This window comes from Nyctereutes procyonoides, unplaced genomic scaffold, assembly GCF_905146905.1.
Source record: "Nyctereutes procyonoides isolate TBG_1078 unplaced genomic scaffold, NYPRO_anot_genome, whole genome shotgun sequence".
Lineage (NCBI taxonomy): Eukaryota > Metazoa > Chordata > Mammalia > Carnivora > Canidae > Nyctereutes > Nyctereutes procyonoides.
In genome coordinates, this window is record NW_026575144.1 from 6,807,092 (window position 1) to 6,834,022 (window position 26,931).

The 26,931-nt window shown below is 38.1% G+C and overlaps 1 protein-coding gene across 7 annotated transcripts in view; it reads left to right on the forward strand.

Annotated features, from left to right (window-relative positions):
- ANK3 (ankyrin 3) overlaps positions 1-26,931 on the forward strand; it is a 326,326-nt gene that overhangs the window by 227,526 nt on the left and 71,869 nt on the right. For all 7 annotated transcript variants that reach the window (XM_055308774.1, XM_055308770.1, XM_055308772.1 and 4 more), the window contains 4 exons: positions 2,140-2,242; positions 16,523-16,629; positions 21,668-21,892; positions 24,705-24,859. In XM_055308774.1, the coding sequence (XP_055164749.1) occupies positions 2,140-2,242; positions 16,523-16,629; positions 21,668-21,892; positions 24,705-24,859 (590 nt within the window). The remainder of the gene's footprint in view (positions 1-2,139; positions 2,243-16,522; positions 16,630-21,667; positions 21,893-24,704; positions 24,860-26,931) is intronic.

Below are 26,931 nucleotides of genomic sequence, written 5' to 3' on the forward strand. Positions count from 1 at the left end.
CAATATCTGCTTTTAGGAAGTTTATACTGTATGAGAGAAGGTAAGAGGCTAGAAACAGGAGAAACAAGGGGGAAAAAAAATGTTTGCAACTGAAGCAGGAAAAAAAAATGAAGAGTGTGTGTCATGTGACTGGGTGCAGAAGGCCTGCCCATGCAGGTGGCCAGGCACATGGCTTACTAGGTAATCTCCTCTGTGCAGAAATAAGGCTTAGTTCTTTCTTTTTTTGTCTCTGCTTCTATATCCAGTCTCTAATATTGTGCCTTGCTCCTAAGAGTCAGTGTTTATTTGTTGAATGCACTAGATAATGACTCTGTAGAATGATGTTTATTTTGAGGTTGAAGATCTTCCTCAAGATTCTGGTGGAGGCAAGGCTCTAATCCTAGAAGAATATATCTATTCATTTGTGTAGACCCTTAGAATGATTCCTGTCATCCAGAGGCTTCTGTATCTTGATATAAAAATACCCCTCTTGGATTATCTTTAGTATAGTGAGCAATGGGGAAAGGAAGTCCTTTTGTGCAAAGCAGGGAACCATTTCTTATATACCTCTTTGCTCTTTTCCCTGTCATACAAACACAAGGCAAGGCCAAAGCCAACATCTGATTGATCCTCTTAGTAAAGACTCAAGTAGCCACATTTAGATCCAGACAGTTTATTACTTACGTGGGCAGTGAGAGGTGGCAACTTCCCACCATCTTTGTCCTCCACAAAGTAAGGATGGCATCAAAACAAAAGGGGCTGTATACCTACCATGGCAGTTGTAGGGTGCTGCATTGCTGGGACTGCAGCTAAGAGGTTTCTTGTTCTGCAGCTCTATTGTAAGAAGGATGGGCAGGAAGTGTCAGACCTCATTCAAAACAAGAGACAATGCAAAGTTACCTTATGCCGGTCTGTCATGATAGGTAGGATGGGAGGCGAGACAGAGATGACCTGAGAGAAACACGTCACGAGCTTGTCCTCTCTTTCTGGATGATAAATCACAAGGTGTTATGCCAAGGCTCAGATTATCTGCAATCCTAACCATCCTGCTTATCCTATGTGCATATGTGCCAGCTTCCCAGCATCCCTTACTGTATTGTTTTTAAGTTGAGATGTAATTGACATATAACATGTTAGTTTCACATACAGAAAATAATGATCACCACAGTAAGTTAACATCCATCACCACACATAGTTACAAATATTTTTTTCTTGTGATGAGAATTTTTGAGATCTACTCTCTTAGCAGCTTTTAAATACACAATACAATATTATTGACTAAGTCCCCATGATATATACTGCATCTCCAGGACTTATTTATTTTATAACTGGAAATTCATACCTTTTGACCATATTTGCCCAACTTCTTCCACCTGCCACCCTCTCCCCCAACCCCCTCTTAGTTTTTAGTTTAGAGGTCAGTGTATGAGAGGCACTTCAGGGCATCAAGGGTCTTGCACTCTGGGAACCTCAGGAACTGTGTAGAGGATTTAAGAGGGACCAGAGAGGAGAACAATATAAGGCCCAAGGAAGAAAAGAAGTAGAGCAAGCAAAGATAAAGTAAACATACCTGAAATTTGAAATTTTCAAGGCCAGAAAGATGGCAAAAATCACGCAAGATATATTTGTCATACTACCTTTTTGATGTTGTCCATTAGCTATAACCCAGAGCTCTCACTAGTTTAAACCCATATGTGGTTTCCAAAGACTTACAAACAGTCCCATTTGCAGCAGACATCATTCTATTCAGTAGTAAGAGGTAAACAGATATGAACCAGCAATAAAGGAGACTCTAACATAAGCCTTACCGTAGAAAAATCTCTCAAATTATCAAATTATCAAGAGTCATCTGGTTCTTCTCCATTGCCATGTTGGTTCAACTGTCATAGTGAAACATCCAGAGTTTTCATGCATTTCATATTCTCACAGATTTAACACCATGTGGCCTGATTTGAAACAAAAATCTGATCATGAAATTGTCCAAGCTTAAGAGATTTCCTCAAATATATGGGATTTTATATTTGACGATGTCTTTTCAAGAACAACTTCTGTTGATATTTTTAGCCATCTTGCCTGTTTTCAAAGTTGCATGCATTAATTTTATTTTATTCATCTCATCATCATCCACCACTCTTGAATGGTTAACTGTAAATACAACAGCCTCCGCTCCTTCAGTTCGGATAGGTCGTACACCTTGAACAGAAGTTCCTATGCGCGGGACAGCATGATGATTGAAGAACTCCTTGTGCCATCCAAAGAGCAGGTATGCATTCTCCTTCAAATATTCTTGGATTGTTGAACTTTCACTGCTGTGATTGAATTGAGCTTTTTGTCCCATGACAAAAAACTGTATTTCTACATATTTGATTTAGCATTTGTAAAACTTCCTGTACTGCCAGGAAAAAAAGGAAAAAATCATTTGTGGGGGGAAAAAAAGAGGAAAAAAAAAAAAAAACAATTGTGCCATATACAGAAATAGCTGCTCTTCTGCAGATGAATCCTTAAAAGCCCACATAGAGGAACTCAGAAAGTCCTAGGAAAGACATGGCTACCTTTCTCCCTTCTAGGTCAAATCTATTTCAATTTTTTTTAAAGACTTAATAATGGGGGCAGCCCAGGTGGCTAAGCGGTTTAGTGCCGCCTTTGGCCCAGAGCCTGATCCTGGAGACCCGGGATCAAGTCCCACATCAGGCTCCCTGCATGGAGCTTGCTTCTGCCTCTGCCTGTGCCTCTGCCTCTCTCTCTCTGTCTGTCATGAATAAATAAATAAAATCTTTAATAAAAAAATAAAGAATTAATAATAATCAGTAGCTAAAACTGCTGGCATGATCCACATAGGTATTTGATTTTCCTAAATAAACTGTGAGTGCATGTTGGAATTTACTAGAATTGTTTTTAGCATGTAGTTAAAGACGAGATTGGTCAAGTTTTTGATCCCTTAGCATCAAAGCTGCTTGTGATGGGCCTTCTTAAGATGTGATAGTATTTTGTTTTCTACCAGAATCTCTGCTAGTGTTCATACAATTTCTTCTCTTCAGTAATTGTGGTTGAGTAGATACTGGTTTAAGGCAAGAAGTTCTAGCAACATAGTTCTGCTACATATGGGCTCAAGGTGGTTCATTATTCTAGATATACACAATACCTGGTTTTAAATTTGCACATTCGTGCGCTAATGATAGATGAAACTGTTTAGCCATAAAACCAATTTTGAAGGTGGCTTGTCATATTTAACCAATGTAAATAGTGAAATTATACTGCACCTATTTATTCACTGAACAATGAAGGTATTTTGGAGATGAATAAGTGATCGTAATAGTATCACTAAGTTAGAGGTCTAAGCAGCAGGTAGTCAGATTTTTGGGAGTCTCCTGTGTTTAGAGATGCTGACTTCCAGACACACAGATGTACCTTGTACTTCACAAGAACCAATAATAAATATTTTACTACTTAACACTCTAGAACATTCTTAGCAAGCAGATTTTACAGAGGTGAATACAGTGGCTATTCAGTGTTTGGCATAAACACTCTTTGTAGAATAATTATAGATGTGATACCATGTCATGGTTTAAATGGTTGTTAGCACTAGAGAAAGCACTTGTCTCAACTAATGAAGCTAAGCTCTTGGGTGTATTGCCCAGGTATTGGCTGAGATTTTCTGAGGAGCTCTCTCTCGGTTGGCTGTGGTCATTATCCTGGTTGGATAATCGTGATCTCTTCATGTTCCCAATTAAAATGAGATGTTAGTAGATATATTGGTGACACAAGTGTAGACATGCCTGTTATTCTCCAGGCCTAAGGAAACCCTACAAAACCTACAAAATCTCAGGTGATTGGAGATTCCTTGGGTATCAGTCACACTTTGGTCATACATAAAACATGTGCCCAGTTCTATAATGGAATCTCAGATACTTGATTGAATCTAATTGTGGCCTATGTTTCTGAATATATATTTACTTTGGGACAAGGGTCTGAAATTGGGACCATCAGCACCATGACCTCACCATCACTGCCACCATCACCACCACTCCCACTGCCGTAGTTAAACTACATTTCAATTTCTGCATGTCAACCTTAAATATAAGTGTTTGCCATGCTCCAATGCTGCAGACAGGCTTCCAAGGTTTCTCACACCATTACCTGTTAGCTACTGCCAAGACCCACTTACTCACGTAGGCTGGAAGGGACAGCTTTAATCAGAATAAAGGATTTATGAAAAGAAAGAAAGAGAACTTTAAACTAAGCCTGATTGCTGCTTAAATTTGAAAAGTACCTCTGTGGCTATCTCAAACATCTCTGTAGAGCAGTCAGGGGAAAGAAGAGCTTAGGACATCTTGAAACCTTTACAAATAAATCTCAAGTTGATAACTACGGAAGTAGGAAGTTGCTTTCTTCAACAACGGCAGAGGATCCCATGATCTGACAGGTGTTCCTTGTGGAACTGGCATGTTTAATGAACACATACAACTTCATGATCAATTCACCAGAGATGTGGGAAAAAAATGTATGAATGACATAAAGACATTTTAGGGACAATTGAGGACACTTGAAAATGAACCGGCTATATTGTTAGAGAATTATTTTGTTCTGTTAATAGTGACAACATTATTGAAGCTATATGGGGAATATCTCCATTCCAGGGGTGTGCAAGCTGTGGTTTCCAGCAATGGAGTAATCATTAAGTCAGCTATTTATTTTCAAATGGTTCAACCAAAAGAAGTATGTGTATATGGAGAGAGAGAGCTTGTGAGAATGTGAATATGGCAAAATGTCAATGTTGAATCTAGATGAAGTGTACACTGGTATTTCTTATACAGTTTTTTTTTTAATTTCTTTATTTGTTTGAACTCCTTCAAAATAAAAACTTGGAGGAAGGGGGAAAACAAATTCCAAAAGAGGCATGTTGACTTATTTAGTCTCTAGTATCTCATTTATTACGGAAGAGGGAAGAGGCTGATTCCTCCAGAGAGAGGCTGCACAAGGGAAGGGTCTAGTTACACTATGCAAGACTGATGAGAAGCATTTATTTTGGAAGTATGCTTAACATAAAGCACAGACTTCATATTAGAATTAAGTGACAAACATTATTAGTTTATATCCATCATGCCTCTAAATCTGTATTTATAAACTTCAAAACAGAGTTTCTCCACAGTATTGATATTGTCTGAAAGCATGCAAGAAGCCTTAAATATTTAGAATTCTTAAGGCAATGACACATGACTCACTGTCAAATTTAAAACTGCCCTGTCATTGTCCAGTTAAAGTTGCTTTGACACATAAAGGTGGAAAATGAATAAAAATTAATAACTCTCCATGTGCTGCTTGTTTTCAACAAGAGTAGACCACACTGATACAAAGCATAGTTGCCTCTTCATTATCATACTGCTGATTAATCAGTTTGCACATTAACCATAGTTAAAGGACAGTTGAGACTCAGGATAATTGGCACAGGCCTGCTGCTCCCAACTCCCATGTTCCTAAGAACCTATGCTGTGAAAGTAGGATTGGAGGCCAGAGCTGGGAAGGAATTTGGGAGAAATGAGCCCATCCTCATGCCCTGCTGAGCTGTAATCATTATCAGTCAGACACCTCCCACACACACACTGGAAAATCAAGAGTGGACTCTTTTTTTACTGTGATATTGGGTTATCCATGAACTCCCTATTCTTTTACCTTCCCTTTACCTTGTAATCAAGTCACCTGTAGATAGACCTCTGAAAATATGTATGTAGATATATTATGCCTTCCAATTGTTAGATGTTATCATGTTATCATTTAAAGCAGTGACTCTCAGCCCTGACTGCTCATGAGAATCATTTTAAAGAATTTTTAAAACATGATTGCTCATCATATGATTTCACTCACATGTAGAATTTAAGAAACAAAACAAGGGAAAAGAGAGATGGACACAAACCAAGACACAGACTCTTAATTATAGAGAACTGATGGTTATCAAAGGGGAGGTGAGGTGGAGGGCTAAGTATGTGATGGGTTAGGTAGGGGTTAAGGAGTGTGCTGTCAGGTGATGAGCACTGGGTGATGTGTAGTAGTACTGAATGGCTATATCACACCTGAAACTAACATAAGGCAGTATTTTAATTAACTGGAATTAGGATAAAAACTTTAAAACAAACAAATAAGTGCAATTGCTCAGTGGCTAATTGCCTGATTCCGGGGATCCCTGGGTGGCTCAGCAGTTTGGCGCCTGCCTTTGGCCCAGGGCACGATCCTGGAGTCCCAGGATCGAGTCCCGCATCGGGCTCCCTGCATGGAGCCTGCTTCTCCCTCTGCCTATATCTCTGCCTCTCTCTCTCTCTGTCTATCATGAATAAATAAATAAAATCTTTAAAAAAAAAAATGAAAACCCCTGATTCCTAGTCAGACTTGTTAACTGGGAGAAGGGGTGTCTGACTGGCTCAGTTGGAAGAGCATGTGACTCTTGATCTCTGGGCCATGAGTTTGAGCCCCACCTTGGGTGTAGAGATTCCTTGAATTCTTAATTGGGGCACACACTGGAATCACCAGTGGTCGTTTGAAAACCAAGATGCCTACAGAATCAGAATCTCCCTGGCTGGGTTCCTGAGCACATGTGTTTTTTTAAAGCTCCACAGGTGATTCTGGGATGCATCTCTGGCTAGGAACCATTGATTTAAAGCAACTCTGGCTGGGATTTTTTGTATATCGATCATTCAACATCTAATGTTTTTGTTTTATAAGCTCAGATATGTGGGTATCAGATTGTCTTAGAACAACATCTGTGCTTGGAAACATTCTTTTCCAAATAGAAAGTAACAGAGACAAGGGATGATTCCAAACTGAAGCCAAGTTGTCTAGGATGAATAGAATAGAATGGTTCTTTCATTTCTTCTGACATAATTATTGAAAGCACTTGTCTGGTATGGCTTGTATAATTACTCTGTATGATCCACGCCAGCCAGTCCTCATTACATAAATGGAATAATATTCAGTAGACACTGTGTCAGGAGGTGTGATAATGCTTATGGTGATAGTGGTGAAAACATTTTGAGCTCCTACTATGTGCAAGACACTATCCCAAGTGTTTTACCAGTACAAACTCATTTACATTTCACAAAAACCCTTTGAGATAGTTTCTTGGCTCCATTAAAAAGATGAAGAAACTGAGGCACAGTCAGCTTAAGTAACTCACCTCAGAGGACACAGGTAAATGGCAGAGTCACTGGCCATGTGGCTCCAGGCTGTTTCCTTAGAGGCTGTACATCTGCATTGCTCTGTGTCAGAAAGAAGCCATCAGAGAGCCCTCAGACTTTGTGCTCGGTCTTCCAAGATCTCACATACTTGTTAGCATTTTTTAAAAAGATTTTATTGGAACAGCCCAAGTGGCTCAGTGGTTTGGCGCCACCTTCAGCCCAGGGTGTGATCCTGGAGACCTGGGATCCAGTCCCATGTTGGGCTCCCTGCATGGAGCCTGCTTCTCCCTCTTCCTGTGTCTCTGCCTCTCTGTCTCCCATGAATAAATAAATAAAAAATCTTTTTATTTTTTTTTAAGATTTTATTTATTTACTCATGAGAGATACAGAGAGAGAGAGAGGCAGAGCCACAGGCAGACGGAGAAGCAAGCTCCTCACAGGGAGCCCAATGCAGGACTCGATTCCAGGACCCTGGGATCACGCCCTGAGCTGAAGGCAGTTGCTCAATTGCTGAGCCACCCAGGCGTCCCTTGTTAGCATTTTTATTATGGATGTTGGTACCATCATTTTTATTTTTTTTAGCATAAAATGTTATATTTAGGTGTGTTCTCTATTATGCTTACGCTAGATTCTAATAATAAATATCCTATATAATGAGACTTAAAAGGAACCGACAACTTACATTCAGCAACAGGTTATGAAAATTATGGAGAAAATGATTATGCTAAAAAGTATCACATGTAAGGCATCATGAAAGGAATGGAAATACTTGACCTTTGCATAGATATGAGGTAGAAGGCATGATAGTGGGTCTAAAAATGTTTTGCAGGCTAACCAATTAATTACACTTCCTTTGAATGACCCTGGAAGTATCTGTTAAGACCAAGGGATGTGTTTGTGCAGCAAACAGAAACATTTAATTCAGTAAGACTTCTGGTAGTTATCCAAAAATAGGAGAAGAGCGGAAATCACTTAGGAACATGAATTGGTTTTGCCTGTGTACACCCATTCCACTTTCTCAGGTAGCAGACAGGATCTGATGGCCAAACCTGCACCCTCATCCATTTCTCAGTGTCATTTAGAAGGGTCAGAAATCCCTTCGTCCCTCCAAGGATGGGCCCCAAACCTGGCCATCCAGAGCATTCCTTTTCCTAGATGACAGTGAACACTTTAGGTTAGAATGTAAAACCTACGCCAGTCTAATGAGACTCAAATTTGAGACTTCTCTCCCTCTCTTCTCCTCCTGCACCTCCCCTCCCCCAACATCAGCAGGTTAGCCTTGCTGTTTCTTGTGCTGAAGGTAATTCTAAGGGGCTCTCAGAAATGTGCATGGTGGCAGAAGGTAGCCAGCCTGGGATTAAAGATTTGCTAGAGATAGTCCCCTGGAAGATAAACACCTTTGACTAGTGCAATTTAATATGCTGCTTTTTCTCTCCAGAGTGCTTTGCCAGCATTACTCAGGTGATCCATTCAACACCTCTCTCAGATTGGTCAGCAAGATTATGTTTTGTTTTTTTTTTTTTTTCAAGGCAGACAGTTGGGTGTTGTGACTTTCTTAAGGTAGAACAGTTAATTTAGATGACTTGAGCTGGATGTTAACAGCTTCCATGCTGACCTTGATTCACCTTTTTTAATGGAAATTGGTAGCTAAGTTATTTTGAAATCAATCAGATTTGAAATCCCAGAGAAGTCAGCTTCTGTGGTTTGCTTTTTAGTCTCAAATAAATCTTAGGGGTGCTAATAGTTGACTTCAAGAAAAGAAATACTTTAGGGAAAAAAGGACTTGCTTTAGTAAGCCTTTAATTTATATTTTATTTTCTGCTTAAATCAGGCTTTCTCTTGTGGAATCCATTTTTTAAGGTGTACAAGGCGATGTTTTGATATATGTATACATTTTTCCGTAATCAAGCTCATTAACATATCCATCACCTCCTATACTTATCATTTTTGTGTGTATAGTAAGAACAGTTGAGATCTCTCTCAGCAAATTTCAAGAATATAATACATTATTATTAACTACAGTCCCCATGCTGTATGTTAGGTTTCCAGAATTTACTAATCTTATAACTGCAAGTTTGTTTTTTTTTTTTTTATAACTGCAAGTTTGTACCTTTAGATCAATATGTCCCTTCTTCCCCTACCCCCAGCCACTGGTTACCACCATTCTATTGTCAGTTACTATGTATTAGACTTCTTTTTAATGGAATCCATTTCTTAAAAGAATATTTCCAGCTCGTTACACTAGATGTCCAAACAGTCCCGTAGCAGTTTGCCACTTCACTCAGTATCTGCTATAGATCTCAGTACTTAACAATACTTACCGTAGTACCTGCCGCAACATCTTATTAATGGATCATCTCATGTCATGCTTTCAGGTTCCTTATGGACTAGGTACTATCATTACCACTTACAGACAAAGAAGCTGGGGCTGAGAGGAGTATATCACTTGCCCAGTGTCACTTCACATCAGGTGACAATAGGTGATAGAGCTGAGACTAGAATATAGGTCCAATGTCTGCTTACCCGGTTCTGCTGCTGACTACTAGCCTGCCACTCTAATACACACCTGACAAAGCATGTTCACCCTGGAAAAGGTTGATATTCGCACAAGTATTTGTCGCAGCCCAGATACCCAATTGTTTGTTAATCCAGCAGGCTGCTTCCTGTAGTCTGATAACACATATGCTCTCCTAAAAGCTACATAGAAGGCTGTAATGCTCTGTTTAAGGACTTATTTATCTTCACTTATAAAAACTCTGGGAAGTTTAGGGTTATTAAAATTTATGTTTCTGTTTACAGCAATTTAGAATTTTCGAATGACTTTCACAATGCTTGGGTCATTCCAGGCTCACAGTGAATTGGGACAGTTAATCTTATCTACCAGTTACCCTAATGCAGAAATGGAGGTTCGGTGAGGTGTCTGACTTGTCACTCACTGGACAGTGCAGTGATACAGCCAAAGTCAAACCCACGTCATGTTTTCTTGGTCTAAGGGAACTGACACCCACATGGGTTCCCCTGTCTTGGTCCTGTCCAGTTTGTGACCATGCAGTAAAGCTATCCTTGCAAGTCTTTCCTTTCATGGGTTCCTAGTCTCATGACATTATCCAGCTGTTTCTCAATTAAACTGCATTTACAGTTTTTCAGATTAGATGCACTGGATTTTTATATGACCTGATATTGTGACATCTACCTGGTGCTGTTAACAATAGCATGTCCAGGCCATCAGTAAATCTTCAGGACTACTTTCTGCTAGCTCCCAGGGGCAGCAGAGCTGACAGAGAAGGACTTTCCCTTGTGTCATCCAATACTGGAGCTTGACAGTTGGCAGCCTGGAGCATTATCTAATATTGGAGTTAATTGGGTTGTTCTTTATTTTCCTTGCATACACTTTCTTGCCGCCTGCCTCTCTTCTCCATGCCCAGACGTTTATTTCCAGACCTGGGCATTTGGGTGTGTCCTCTTGTAAAGCCAGTGTGTACTTGCTCTTCTCTTTCCTCTGATGAATAGGGCTAGTGAGAAACTATTTTGGGAAAGTATTAAGCTCATGGAGACAGTGATATCATCGTTAGTCAGGCTTTGGACTCTATTGAATAATGTGCATTTTGATTTTAATAGGGTCCTTGACATCACTTCCAAGATGAAAAATCTTGTGTGCTTATTGTCATTTTTGATGTGGGAGTAAAAGGTCTTATTAAATCATTGTGAGTTTTTCCTCAACACAGTGTCCTACTAAAGCTGCCTGGTGGAGGGTGTTGATTTTGTGTTTGTCAAGTTTTTGGAGTTTCTATCTGAACTTCAGTTTCCTCATCTGTGAAATGGGTATGATATGACTCCCAGTGCTACTAGGTTCTGAGGATTCAGAGAATAAATGAATTTAAAAATCTAGAACACTGCTCAGTGTCAAGCACACAGTATGTTTTGGCATTACTATTGTTAACATAGAAATTTCAGCATTTTTGAGTCAATAGGTAAGTCCTGGGATCCCTGGGTGGCGCAGCGGTTTGGCGCCTGCCTTTGGCCCAGGGCGCGATCCTGGAGACCCGGGATCGAGTCCCACATCAGGCTCCCGGTGCATGGAGCCTGCTTCTCCCTCTGCCTGTGTCTCTGCCTCTCTCTCTCTCTGTGTGTGACTATCATAAAAAAAAAAAAATAGGTAAGTCCTACACATTTACAAGATGCATTCTTCTAATCAAATGGGCTCAGTTGATTTGATAGAAGCATGCTGTGGGCATAACTGTAAAGGACCAGTGCTGACACTGGAACATTTTTGTTTTTGCTCTGTTTTCCCAAAATTATCATATTTTAACTAATGAACTAATATGAATGAAAGTCCTTTGAAAGGAGAAATGACTATACATATAAAGAAACATTAATATGACTCCATGCCAACACTGGCCTTGGTGCCAGATTTTTGATGCACATTTTTATTTAGTTTCCACAGCAACCAACCCTCAGTTTGCAAATGAGGAAACTAAGACTGAGAAAACCTAAGAAAGGCACTAAGGATCATGAAACCAGGAAACCATGTTGGGGCATCTTCAAAAGGGCTTTCAGTAAAGAAAGATAAGGAAAGGTCAAAGGCAAAATATTTCCTTTATTCCTGATGGAGGCCAAGTAGGGGGCTGGCTTAGTGTCTGAGTCAAGTAGGCCTGAACCCCTGAAATAGGCACATCCCCTCCCCGGTGGCCTGCATTGCCAACCCTGGGGCAGGCATACCCCTCATGGAAGTAGGCTTTGGGGAGCCAGAGGGACATGCATGTTCGCTGTCTGGGACCAAGCTCAAGCGCGAGAAGTAAACAGAGCCTTCCAGCTACCTTTCCCAATCTTCCAGCCAAATAAATCACTCCACATCTCCAGGGCCAAAGTGAATATAACGGTTACACAACTGAGTCGCCTTTCCAAAATGGAAAAGTCTAGAGTGGGGATGAAGTGTTCTCCATTAACAAGTAGCAAAGGCAATTTTTAAATCTAAGTCTGCCAACTTTTTCCATTAAGTCCTGGGAACACCCTACTTACTGTGGGAAGCTTCAGAGCCAATGTAGTTCATCTTTTTTAACCATCTCCATAATGTGATATCCTGTTTATCATTTCAAATGTCTATTTGTTCACTAACCAAATAGAGGAAAAGCTTTTCATTGGTACCATGGTGCCGTTCACAACATGTCAGAACTTTTTGGAATTCATATTGTTTATTAAAATAAATGAACAGGTCAAATTTGACATTTCAGTTTTAAGTAAATGCTAACCTGTAGAAATAAGAATTTGGAGACCGGGAGCTCAGAAACGAAGCTACAAATTAGTCTCTTTCTATACAAAATATAGGTTCAGTTAAATTACCTTGTTTTGTGTTTAGATGGATGCAGTGTAGGAAGAGCAAGCTGTTTGTCTGTGTTTAGCTTATTAAAATTGGTATGTCTGCTCATAAACCTAAGCAAACTCCTCTGGAACAAAATACTGGGGCAGATATTGGGACATAGAGGTCATCATTCTGACCCAATACATTTGTTCATTGTACATTTGTTCATTTGTATGATGACAAAGTTTCAATGAGTGGCAAAGACTTTGGAGAGTAAAAGAGTCATGCAGGACTGGCAGGGACTTGGGATCTAGAAGCTGGCACATTCCCACATACATAAATAGTACATGATGGCGGTGATACCTTCTTGCATGGTATAATTCATTGCTTCAATAATTAATGTTGCCAGTGCATGTTTCTAAGAGTACCAAAGGTAAATAATTTACTGTAATTACCAAAGAGGAGTGGTATTACTTATTTATTAAAACTTTTTTTTTTTAAATAAAGGGTCCGGTGTGAAAAAGTAACCTCAAGCCTCCAAATGTAGAAATTATAGTCTGCTGAAAAATTAAAGTGAGCATCACAACCCATTTTATATTAATATTTGCCCTATTCTGAAGGTTAGTTGTTTGGGGTCTCCAAAAGTCAATATAATTGGTAAGTAAAGCCAGACTAACATGAACACATAATCTCTGGTTAACCCATGTAGAATTTAGGATCAGCTCCTGTGTCTTCCCCTTCGTGGTTTAAGCCTTCATTTTGATGAGTACATCTTCCAGTAGTTTCCTGACAGAGTTCATGAGAAATATATTTGAAGGAGGGAGGGCTTATTTTTCTGAAAATATATCCGTTCTGTTTTCACACCTTTTTTTTTTTTTTTGGCTAGTTTTAGAATTTTGGATTGAAAATCATTTCCTCTCAGAACATTGTTCCTCTCAGAACAATCGAATCGCTCCATTGCCTTGAACTTCAGGTGTTACTGTTAAAAGTCTGATGGAAGTCTGCCATCTGTGATAATTTTTCCTCTAAATTTTTAGGCACTTTCTTTGTCTCCAAGTTCTGAAATTTCATGATGATGTGCTATAGTGATTTTATATTTATATTGCTGCTCACCAAGTGAGTCCTTTTACTCTGAACTTAGGTCTTCTGCTCTTGGGAAGTTTCTTTGATTTCTTCTCCTCTATTTCACTATTTTCTCTTCCTGGACCTATTTTTTTTTTTTTTTTTTTTTTTGAGGAAGGAAATGGATTTGAAATTTCTGACATGATCCTCTGCTTTCTTGTATGTTCTCCTATTTTCTATATTTGAAAACCTCCCCCTAACTTCTAGATATTTTTTCAACTTCAATGCTGTTATATTTGTTACTTTCTATGAGTTCTTTTTTTCTCTAGGTTTTTTGTTTGTTTTATTTCGAGTATTTTATTGCTTTATGAGCATCAAAAGACCTCATCTCTCTCCGGATATCAATGAAAAAAAATTTTTAAGATTTTATTTATTCATAGAGAGAGAGAGAGAGAGAGAGGCAGAGACATAGGCAAAGGGAGAAGCAGGCTCCATGCAGGGAGCCCGATGTGGGACTCGATCCCGGGTCTCCAGGATCACACCCCGGGCTGCAGGCGCCGCTAAACTGCTGCGCCACCAGGGCTGCCTCAATGAAAAATTTTAAGTTTTCTTCTCCCTAAAATTCCTCTGTTTCTTCCAATTTGCTTTTGTTCTGTTTGCTTATTTATTTTATTCCTCATATTAGATACTTCTTAACTATGCAGTGACTCATGACTGTTTGGGCACCACTAAGCTCGTTGGAAGCTTTCTCGCTGCATGGTGGAGAGTTGGCCATGCATGATTTCTACTCAAGTAAGAAGCTGGGGACATTTCACTAGGAAATCCCAATTCTCAGTGAATACTAAGTCACTGGGAAATCCCAGAGAAGAGTTCCCTTTTTCTGGGGCACCCGGATGGCTCAGTCGGCTAAGCATCTGCCTTTGGCTCAGATCATGATCTCAGTGTCCTGGGATTGAGTCCCTGCTCAGCAGGGAGCCTGCTTCTCCCTCTCTTTCTGTACTCTCTCTCTCCCTCTTTTGTTCTCTCTCAAATAAAATCTTAAGAAAAAAAAAAAAAAACTTCCCATTTTCTGCCTGGAGGCTCTGTCCCTGTCTGTCTGGGGACCAGTAAAGGAAGGTTGTTTTCTCCTCCAATGTAGTGTCTGCCTTACTGTCCTCTTCTGAGAGTCCACTTTCACATGGGAAAACCTCTCACCGTGTTCCACAGGTCTCATACAATTTTCTGTAGTTTCCACTATTTTTTTTAAATCCTTTCCTTTGTACATTTTTCCATTTACACTTCCAATTTTCTAACCCTGTTTTCTATTGTGTCTTGTCAAGAACTGACGTATTTAGAAGTGAACAAATGCCCATTTGATTCTTACATATATTCCAGTGCTCTGTTAAATTATCCATCTTTTAATTTCTTTCCTGTTTTTCCCTCTCTTTTCTTTAACATACTAATCATAGATAGCTGTTGTGAAGTTCTTATTTGCTCACTTCAAACTGTAGGATGACCTGGGAGTCTGTTTACAGTATCTGTTTTATTTTGTTTTTGGTTCATGTGCTCTGGCCATGCTTGGCAATTTCTCACTGCATGCTGGACACGATATATAAAAACTTGTAGACATGACACACCCGACGATGATGTAATTCTGCACAAAGGGTGCACCCTGCCTCTGCTAGGCAAATAGAGTGGTGGCAGATTATTTCAATCCAGTCAAGGTTTTGCTGAAATGAGGCAAAATTGTTTGCAGCCCTGGTAAACTCAGACTACCTCAAGTTTGCTCCTGGCCTCTGTGAGGACCCTTCTGTGAGAATCTTGTGTGATCCCCTCTCCCGACAAGTCCCAGACTCAATCTTTTCCTCATGAAACTGCCAAGAAGCAATACTATTCCTTTTAGCAAATTTCTGGTTAGTTTTCTAGCTTCCTGTTCTACACAGCCCCAGAATTCAGCAAATGTTCTTCTCAGAAATCTGTAGCATGCTGAAGGCCACCCAAATCTCCACTAAAATTGCCTTGGTTTTTCTGTTCCCCAGTTGCGCCCCCTGGATGTACAAAGCCCCAATTCTGTCTACACTGATAATTGATGAATGCACCCAAGTTAAAAATGGCAACAAAAAGTCCACTCAACTCTTCAAGACCCTCCCCTCCCCAAGAGTACAGCTCCTCTACCTTCCAGGGTCTCCCCAGTGCTCTGCTGCACTCAGAGCCCATAGCTATATGGTATGGTACCAACGGTAGCCTTCCACTAGCTACTCTGCTCCACTTGGAAACAAAAGTTATCAAGATTGATTCTTTTTTTCAGATATGGGAAGGAATTTTATAATTGTAAGATTAATTTGGAGTTAATTATATGTTCAAGTAGTTGAAATCATGGTTAGCAGTTCATTGGTGATTTGGAAAATACTGTTTTACCAATTTATGCAAATCTTTATATTGTTGACATGTTTCTTATCCAAAACTAATAGATTACATTAGTTAACATCTCCCCCGAGCTCATCACAGATGTAAAGTTTACAAAATTCTGATTTTTGCTTGAAAACTAAAATTTTATCAACTGGCATAGATAGCAACTAATGCCACCAGTTACTGTCCTTGAACTGACAGACTCACATTGTTCATTTTCAAGAAATAATGTCAAAACTCAAGTCAAAATAATCATAGTTTTGTGTCAGTTGTATACCGTGTTTCATGGAAAAGTCGCTTTCAGGTTACATCTAAATGCCTTTCTTGAAGCTAATGATCACACTTTTAGTAATCAGCAGATGTGATTTATGTCTACTTCCCATTTGAAACTGTGATATTCCTTTTGCCATGCCAGTTACTCAAGATGTTTTCTTAAAAGATTGAAATAATATATCGGTAAACTCTCATTGCTATTCTTGAAATTTCTATGTAGACCTATGAAAGAGTAAGTACAAATTGTTTATTTTGACCATCTTGACCTCTAGAGACATAGAAGTGTATTTTGTAGGTACAGAGAAGCCAGTGTCTTGTGTGGGTTGTTAATGCCATATATCATTTTATTTTGCAGCATCTAACATTCACAAGAGAATTTGATTCAGATTCTCTAAGACATTATAGCTGGGCTGCAGATACTTTGGACAATGTCAATCTTGTCTCAAGTCCTGTTCATTCTGGGTAAGTAATCTAAAAGTCACTTTTCTTTATCCTATTAAATGAACATTATGTTTATTATTTGTAATTATAAATTCATATTGACAGGCTTCATATGTATGAAATATTGGTCTTCTAAGACTTCGTTTCTGAGTATATGTGATGTGTATTTGTAAGTCATGAGTAAATTTTTTTTCTAAGCAAATTTGTATATCTGTTTTTTGTTGAAAAATGCACAGTGTTAGAAAGGAAAAGAAAGTATTGGTGCAAAAAATGTCTTGCCTGTTTTGGTACTACTTCCAGGTCTTTAATTTTCCTTTTCAATTAAAAAAAAATAAATCTAGTCATGTCCCTTAATTTTACTTATTCAAATGATGTTTTATTTCTGAATATCTCATTTTCCTAATAAAAAATATGTAGGTATTATTTCTGTTCATTTACCTTGCTGACTGCTTTTGTGCTTTGCTTTGAACCCAAAGTTTTCAGGTCAAGTTTGGTACCTTCTGCATTCCTGAAATAAAATTATGATTAAGTTTAGTAAATTAGTATTTTATTTATTTTCTATAATTATTTATTATTATATAATTTATTTAATAATTTTTAATAATATTTAAATTATTATATAATTTATTAAATTAGAAGAGAAATTAATTTTAAAAAGGAAAGAAAGGAATTCACTTTTAAAAAGTGACTGTACCAATGGGTGGACCCAGAGGTGCAGAGGTAAAAACCACATCAGACAGGCTCCTTTCTACTACCCCATCATGTGACAGAATTGGGGTAGGCTGGGGGAGGTGACCTGCTGCAATTGCTGAATTGATAATCAGCGTATATTTAGATGTAGGATTCTTCACCTGTAGGTAATTAAAACTTGGGATAATTGAATCCACACAAATGGAATGGAAATAATTGAGATGATGAAAACATCCAGGTGTTTTCACCTCTGAAACTGGCATTTAGGCCATAAATTAGTTGTGATCCAGGACAAGAGGGGATTAGTTTACAATTAAAGAAATTAACAATAATTAACATTTATGAATGCTGTATGTATTATATGAAGTATTTCCTGCTGCTTTTAATTAAAATAAATTGTAATAACTAATGTTTACCTTTTTATGTGCCTGGCATTGTCTTAAATGTCTTACATGTATTATCTTAATTATTTGAACCTTAAAATGACACTCTGAGTTAGGTTTTACTCATTATCCCCATTTTATAGATGAAAAGTCGGACTCATAGTAAGGCTGCAGGTTATTTAAAGTATTCTTACAGAATTATGGCTTGTAGCACAAAGAGTTGCAATAGCATTTAAGAAATAATTGCCATGAAAGGACTTTATAAATTATAAACTACCTGGTGGCCTTTGACTCATTAACATTGCATTTCTTTAACTCAATCAGAAAAACCTTTAATTATAGTAATATTAATGTTTTAATTGCTTAAAATATTTATACCATTGATACTAGATGTTTATGGATCTAACATTGCAAAAGCAAAAAAAAAAAAGAGAGAGAGAGAGAGAAAAGATTAGTTAAGAAGAAAAATGTAAATTACTTGGGAAACAGCAGCATATTCAAGAGTTCCCTGTATTAAGCTTGTTGGATTGTCACCATGTTACAAAGACCTAGAACCAGCATCTTGTATTCTCTATATTGGAAAGAAAAGCACCAGGATTTAATTTAGTCAACTCTTTTGCTTTGCTTCAAATGCTTGAACTTCAAATGAGAGGTTGAGAGAGCATAGGATAATAAAATCAGAAGTAAACTTTCTCATACACCAGAGAAAATGAAATATTTGAATGCACAAATTCCCTCTCCTTCCTCTTGAATTTATTGAAACAATAGACATGTCCAGGAGAGCAAAAGTAATGGCAGCTAGTGTGGGCTTATTTGAAAAGGATAATATAAACTTGGTATACACTTGGAAATGATTCACTAGTACCAGGTCTGTGGAGTAGCTTCTGTAGCCACTAAAGGAGAATATTTTTCCAGGTTGTCCCACAAATGCCAAATACCCTGATTTCATTTCCTGATGGTTTTTATTTTTCCTTTGCTTATCATTGACATTTTCTGTTGCTTGCTTCTAATTATCTTACATTAATTTTTCCCATTTGCTTTCTAAATTATTTTGCAGCTATTCTTCTCCACTTCCTCAGTATGATTCAAGGTGATAATTGTGTCCTTTATGTGAACCACCCTTTTTTGTATTTTTAATTTATGTGAAGTTTTCCCACAGTTAGATGTGTCAGTGTCTGTAGTGTATCAGCATTCGTCATCCCGCTGTTCTTAAAACTAGAAACGTTCATGTGTTAGTTTTAAGATCATTCGTAGAATTCCTGATTTAGTTTAAATATTAATAAGGTACAACAAATATGATTAAACATCACCTTTTGATTTGTTTTTAATAAGTTATATTGCATGAAATTTTATTTTGCACAGAATATGTAAGGAATGAGTTTGGAAAACAAATCACTGTATTTCGTGATGTGATTAATGATAGGACCCTTGTCCTGCTTAACCTATATTCTCACCTTTCCTCAGGCTACTGGCTCTATGAAGTTGAAAACCTTAGAACAATAAATGATTGCTAATGAGTACCAACTAGGCATTGGAGGGTGCTATGTGGAACCCAGAGAAAAACTTCTCCAAATTTATAGTTAAAATCAGAATTCTAAGGCCTATTTTTTCCATTTGGTTCTGATACTCTTTGTAGTTTGGATATTTTTATATTGACACAGATAACCTTCTTATACTACCTGCCTTCAGACTGCTCAACTACAAGTGTTTTATATATGTGTGTGTATACACACACACACACACACATATATATACATCTTTTTCATATAGATATATTTTTAGTATTAGTAACCTTGTCTGACCTATGCAATTCTGAAGCACACTTAACAGAATAGTCTTTGTTCAGTGGATCACTCAGTAAACATTTATTATGTACTTACTGTGTTTGGGAACTATGCTCAGCTTTGCAGGTCAAGCAGTGAATAAGACAGACCTGATCTGAATTACCATCTATATTGTTGAGATCAGCTGTTTGTTGCTAGGACAAACATTGCCCTCCCACTGTAAACACTCCAGTGTTTATTTGTACTAATACAGCCAAACTTTCAAACCTAGAGTTTATCTTTAGTTTTTGAAGTTTTATTTAAGTGATCTCTGCACCCAGTGTGGGGCTCGAACTCACGAGCCCGAGATCAAGCGTCAGATGCTCCACCAACTGAGCCAGCCAGGCACCACTCAGAGTTTATCTTGAATCATTTTAATCCATTCTGTTGCTATTATATCCAATCATGAGTTGATTTTCACCACTGAATGCTGGAAAGGATCAGGTTTTGTCTTTAGCTTCTTCTATAAAAGTTGCCCTACTACCTTCATTACTGAGTAAAGGTAGTTGTTAAATACGTCTAAGACAATGTGGGCTCACCACAGCAGCTTCAAGTGAGCCTTGTTATCATTTAGCACTGGAAGTGGAAGCAGTTCATGTGAACACTTGCACAAGTGAACAAGTATCTTTGTCTTTGACTTGGGAGGTGTGTGTTTTGTTTTGTTTTGTTTTGTTTTTAATGAGATCAGTCTCTTCCCCCTCTTACTTTGACTACTACACTGGTTCCAGCCTCTCAGAGTATGTCTAATATTACAAAAATGCATAATCCAGAGGAAAATAGCTAAATCTAAAATAACCAGAAGGGTATGGAGTTGATTACACCTCACTGATGACCAGAGTTGGTTCTGAACATCTGATTGGCTGAAAAATGAGCCCTGTGCTATTGCCTTTCTCTATGGGGAGGCAGGTCAGTTTGCTTTGTTGAAGAGGTTACTCTTCTGAGGTCGAGAAGCATTACTCTTGAGGAAAGGGTCTCCAGCTACGACCTCCATGCACGGTCCTAAAACCTGTTGCAGGATATTAGAACTGTGTTTAGATGAACTATATTTAGTAGAGGATTTTGATGGATGGGATTATACCCCTGCCCAATACTATAGATATTCAGATAATTTTCTAATTATCAACATTTGCTGCTGTTTCAGTAATAAGCACATTTTCACATGTGAACATTGGGATGCAAAAGGATGTGTGTTCTCCTGTTTGACTTGCACTCTTCCATATGTCGGACTTACTAGCTTATGTTCACCAGAGTGCTTTATAATACCAAAGATTCGAGGAGGACTCTCCACAAGCATGTGATAGGAATCAGGAATTGCAATGACAAAGATAAGATACTAGTCATTTCTTTACATTTTCATATCTACATGAAGAAAAATAATTTTTCTTCATTAGCTTTAATAGAAAGGCCAATGGTGGAATTATAGTATATAATTTAGAGACATTTTCTAAAGGTCTAAATATTCCGTTTTGTATGGCTATACAGATACTCCAGTGTCAGTTATTTTAAACAGTTTTAAAGCCAAATTTATACTGAAAAGATTAAATTCCTTTCCATCAAAATTGCCTTAGCAAAACTAGCCATCTGCTTTTATCCTTAAATTCTGCTTTGTGGTAGTAAAAATTAGAGTGTTTGGTATGATTAAGCATATTTTTATTTTATGAGTTGTACATGTTAAGACATACCGTGGAGTTTCATCTGACTTGTCAGAGATAGAGATTCCATAGTCAGCATATGGCTAAAACCGCTTATAGTTAAAAATGATGCTTGAAAAAAAAAATGATGCTGAATATAGCTGAAGCCATCCACTGACTCCACATAGGATGGTCTGGGTTTGGGTTTTACGTGCATGACAGTCCTGTGAGAGCCAGTTTTTATTCCAGCTTTGAAACATTCCTCAATTTGAGCATCTGACAAAGGGTTTGGCATCTGTTACGGGGCCACATCCCACCAAAAGCAGTTTGTCATGTCCCACTTATTCCCTGGTTCACAGGCTGAAGGGCATGTTTGATGTGACTCCACTGTATCCACTTCCAGTTTATTTTTAAAGAGAGGAAATGATAGCTACATTGTCTGTGGTTTTAAACCTTAACATTGACTCTCAAGACTTACTGTGAAGACAGTTTCTTTCTGTCCTTGATTTGGGTTCTGATATTCTCCCTGCAGGTTTCTGGTTAGCTTCATGGTGGATGCAAGAGGCGGCTCCATGAGAGGGAGCCGTCACCACGGGATGAGAATCATCATCCCGCCACGCAAGTGTACGGCCCCCACCCGAATCACCTGCCGACTGGTAAAGAGACATAAACTGGCCAACCCACCCCCCATGGTGGAAGGAGAGGGATTAGCCAGTAGGCTGGTAGAAATGGGTCCTGCAGGGGCACAATTTTTAGGGTAAGTGATTTTGTCAATCTTTATCTTGGCCCTTGTGTGATATATTTGGTTTTCTTCACCCTCTTTTAACTCAAGGAGTTAACCACTAAAACTACTCAGTTGGACCATTTTGATCGAGTACACCTTTCGTGTAGTGTCAGAGGTCACAGAGCTGTGTGACTCTATGGAAAGCTAATAGGCTGATACTTCCTTAACTGAGTTTGCTGGTCAAAGCTTTTACTAACCGAGAAGCATGCTCTCTGCTCAGTGAGTGCACGGAACCCCGCAGCCCCCAGAGAAGTCAAGGCACCTTTCTTAGGGGAAAACGTAGATGCCGAAACTCTCTCACCAACATTGAATCAATGGCTACTCTGGGTACACGTCTTCTTTAAAGATGATTTTCAGGGTGGTAATCCATTGTGATGCGGTGTTTTGCAAAAAGGAAAAATGAATTCGTTTTCTGAGGTGGCACTTGGGTGCTGATCAGGCTGGCTCTGTCATGACGGACAGTTTGTTCACAGTTTCCCCTTCTCGTTTCTCTTCCTGCTGCATGGATGTTATTCAGTAAACTGCACCTTCCTACCAATCCTCCCCCTGTAAATGAGGGTGAGAGCTTGGTTAGCCGAATCCTGCAGCTTGGGCCGCAAGGAACAAAATTTATTGGGTAGGACCTTTATAGACAAGATACAGAATGTCTACAACTCTCTTTCCATTTGCAGTTTTTTTTTTTCTGTCACACCCATGGTCTTCTCGTCTTAATTTTATTTTTATCTTTTCAGTTTTTAATGCTTTCAGTTGATACGTGTCACTGAAAGAAACAGAAACCATAGTGGCTTGACTTACTGTAGCCCTGCTCCCTCTCTCGTGCTTCCCGAGCATGTGGAATCCACCGCAAGCATTCTGCTTCATGACCTTGTGCTTTTGTAAACCTTCCTTTAATTTGAAATGTTTCAACTGCTTCTGATAGTTGTTAAGACAGACTGACGACCTCATTGTAACCCAGTATAAGAGAAGGTATTTGCAGGCTTTGAAGTGACATTTGCTATAAATGAATAGGTACATGTGTGAATATAGATATGTGTATATTTTATATATATATATATGTATATATATATATATATAAAACGTGTCTGGATTTCCAGTTTTTTTAAAAGTACGTACTTCCACATACTGAGTAATCTTTATGGGCTTTGAGAAAGAAAAGTCCTCAATAAGTCAACTGATTTTGATAAATGCTGGGAATAGAAGATACTTAAAGAAAGCCAAATAGGCAGCAGAGAGAATATTCTACTAAATTAATTAAAGTGTCTTGTTTTGTTTCGTTTAAGCTGAAATGTGTTGGTATTTGTTGTTTGTTTGCTCGTCTGTCTGATTGGTGGATTTGCCTTGGCAGTCTGCATGAAGAGACCTGTTATGAAAAGTTCTGCTTGGCTTTCACCTTGGTCAAAGGCCCTGGTTCATACCTTCTCTCCAGTATTGTTGAATGTCCTACACAAAGCCACATTCCTTAAATATTTACAGAGACAGTATCTGATACATTAACCTGCAAAGATTGTATCTAGTTCTCAAAAAAAATTTTTATAATGTCAAATCAGATGTGATTAAAACCTATAGTAAATATCATAACTCTTAAAATGATTAACACTCTTAGGAATAGTTGATTTTGATTTTGTTTCTACCTATCAAAAAATACATTATAAAAAATTTTAAAAGCCTTCATTTGAATTAATTATAATCATTTTGCCAAAAGGAAAATTCCCACATCTATCATCCCATTTTAAGTCAATGATTTTGTAATAAATGATACGTTCATATCTACTTACATTATTGGATCATTACAATGACTCTCCCTTTTTATGCTCTTACCTATTGAAGCCTTTGTCTTCTATTATCACATGTGCATAAACATATAGGTTAAGAGGTGAGGTTACATACAACCTCTGTAGGAGAATAATGATACTGTCTACTTAAATGTCATAAAATAAAGCTGCACAATCCAACTACATAAACTGTGTGTGATTGTGGTCTGCTTACTTCCATCCATCTTTTTTAGCATTTATCCTATTTTAAAAGTTAATAAAATTATTCCTGTGCTCGATTGGCTATCCTCAATTTGCAGCCATCCTTTTACATTCTTTTGCAAAAGGACACTGTCAAAAATTAATATATCTCTATATTACAATTTCAGACCAACAAGTGCTTTTTCAGATAGTTTAAATATTCCTGTGCAGGTTATACTAGAGTTAGGAAATTAAGCTGCCCACTACCATTTCACAAATTAGAAATGAGTGAAACCGCCTTAACTATACAGGCCATCAAAGTCATAGAAAGTCACTGTTGGAGGGAGTGAATTAGGTCGATCGTTTGCTTGCTTAGGGGTCAAACACTTGTCATCTTTCAAAGTAGGAAATATACAGAATTTCTTTTTCAAAGAACTGACTGTGTCCTTTTAAATCATTAGCTTTTTGTATAATATAATAGAGCTATCATGTTTTTAAAAATGGACCAACTTGCTTATGGTCTATTTTAATAGCTTTCAATTCCTTGATTCAAAAATCCTGTTTAGATATGCTGAATATTTTCCCTTTACTAAATCAAATGCCTAACATATGGTAGGCCCTTATGAATTGTTCGCGAATGAATGAATGATGGCATGTTTTCAGGCTTCTAACATATTATTTAATTAGCAAATGATTCTGCAGCTTTGAAGTCATTCCCAACCTTAGTGGCACCTCTGATTTTCAAATGAATACTGTTAATGAAACTGTCTTGAAAGTATGATACTATAAATATATTTCATTTGATAGCAAAATAATGTGGATTTTTTTTCCAGCCCTGTCATAGTGGAAATCCCTCACTTTGGGTCTATGCGAGGAAAAGAAAGAGAACTCATTGTTCTTCGAAGTGAAAATGGTGAGACGTGGAAGGAGCATCAGTTTGACAGTAAAAATGAAGATTTAACTGAACTACTTAATGGCATGGATGAAGGTAATTATGACGACTCCTTGTCTCTATAAATGTCTGCAGGTAGGAATCAAAGGACTGGCTGTGGTGAAGTTAATGTTGCTTGAACACTACTTATTTGTATCTTGAGCTGGGAGTCCAGCTCCCTGGCATTTATTGCTGCTTTCTGAATCTCAGGCATGAAGTTCCTTTTAATCCCACAGCTTTTTTTCTTACAATACTAATGGACAAATATTACGATGATGATTCTTCCGGCCTTTAGTCAAATGTATTCAGCTTTCCCAAACCCAATAGAGTTTTCTAAGTGCAAGATGTGTAAGGAGGAGGTGAATAATAATGGAAGGTATGCAAAGCATGCAGAATATTTTTAAGGAAATACGTTCACATTTTATTTTTGGAATAATTCTTTCTGGATCCTTTCCTGTGTCTCTGTTTTCTCCCCGACTATTCCAACATTCTTCATGAATTTTTAATTTCTCTTGGGCAATGATCACGGAAAAGAATAAATTGCAGGCTAGTTACTGGAGTCTATGTCATATTCTGTGACCTACTAAGGCCACATGGCTGAGCATGTCACTTATCATACACTCTTCCCTTAACTAACCCTCAGAATGAAGCAGGGTTTCTTACTAGACTTTGAGAATAGACTTGTTTTGAGAGTAGGTACTTGGTGCAGAGTTTTCCTTTGAAAAGATAAAAAACATAGACCAAGTTCGCCACAGAATGAATCTTTAGACTGACTTCCTCATCACTACAAATCCAGCACTTGTTCTAAAAAAGAGCTTTATTAGAGATATAATTCACATATCATAAAATTCACTGTCCTGGCATTTAATTCACTGGCTTTTGGAATGCATCCAACATAGTCTCCTGGTTTCAAAGTGAGCACAAAGGAGCTAGACCGACTTGGGTGTTTGAGGGATGAGCATGGGCAAGTTCTTTGGTCCCTGTGAGACTCTTACTTCTGTAAAACGGAGATCACCTTCCTTACTTCATAGGGTTGTTATTGGGAAAAATAGTTCTGTGAAGCATTTGTGAAATACAGCCTTTGTCACACAGTAAGCCCTCAATAAATATCAGCTGTTGTCACTATTTTTTCTAGAGAAAAAATTGTCTGACAAAGTTTCTGTATAAGACACAATAGCAGCCAGCCAAGAATTTAAAGATGTTCTTACAGCAGGGTGAAAGGACTAATAATTGTTGAGTTTCTACCATTCATGAGGCAGTGATAAACTCCTTTCTGTATGAAAATTTAAAACAAACGTATAGTCCTGTGAAGTAGATTGTTTTAACCACACTTTAGAGAACTGAAGTCCAGACCAGTCAACTTACTTACCTAAGGTTACCGAAACTAAGTAGCAGCACTAGGGTTGAAATATTGTTGTATCTTGCTTCCAAAGACTTAACTGTATTCCGCTTACTTTAGAAATGTGTGTCTGATGGAGAAGAAAATAATTTTTTTAAAGATTTTATTATTCATGAGAGACACAGAGAAAGAGACAGAGATATAGGCAGAGGAAGAAGCAGGCTCCATGCAGGGAGCCCAATGTGGGACTCGATTCCAAGACCCTGGGATCACGCCCTGAGCCAAATGCAGATGCTTAATTAAACAGAGTCACCCAGGCGTCCCAAGAAAATTAATTTAAAGAGGTAAATTCCTACAAACCTCTAGAGGTAGGTAAATTCCCACAAACTCTTTTTAAGGTCCAGAAGAATAGTCATCTTAAATGAGTATCATTAAATGTATCATATGTGATACTGATATTTATATCTATAATTTCAAATGATTTCTAATAAGAACATGCAATGGTAATTAAGATTTCTAATTTTTATTACCTTATTTTAAAACATTAAAAGTAGTCATACTCTTAAAAGGAAATTGATAAGAAAACACAATTAAAGTTTTAAAAAGAGGGATACCTGAGTGGCTCAGTGGTTGAGTGTCTGCCTTCAGCTCAGGGCGTAATCCTGGGGTCCTGGGGTCGAGTCCTGCATCGGGCTTCCAACGTGAGGAGCCTTCTCCTCCCTCTGCCTATGTCTCTGCCTCTCTCTGTGTGTCTCTCATGAATAAATAAATAGAAGCTTAAAAAAAAAGT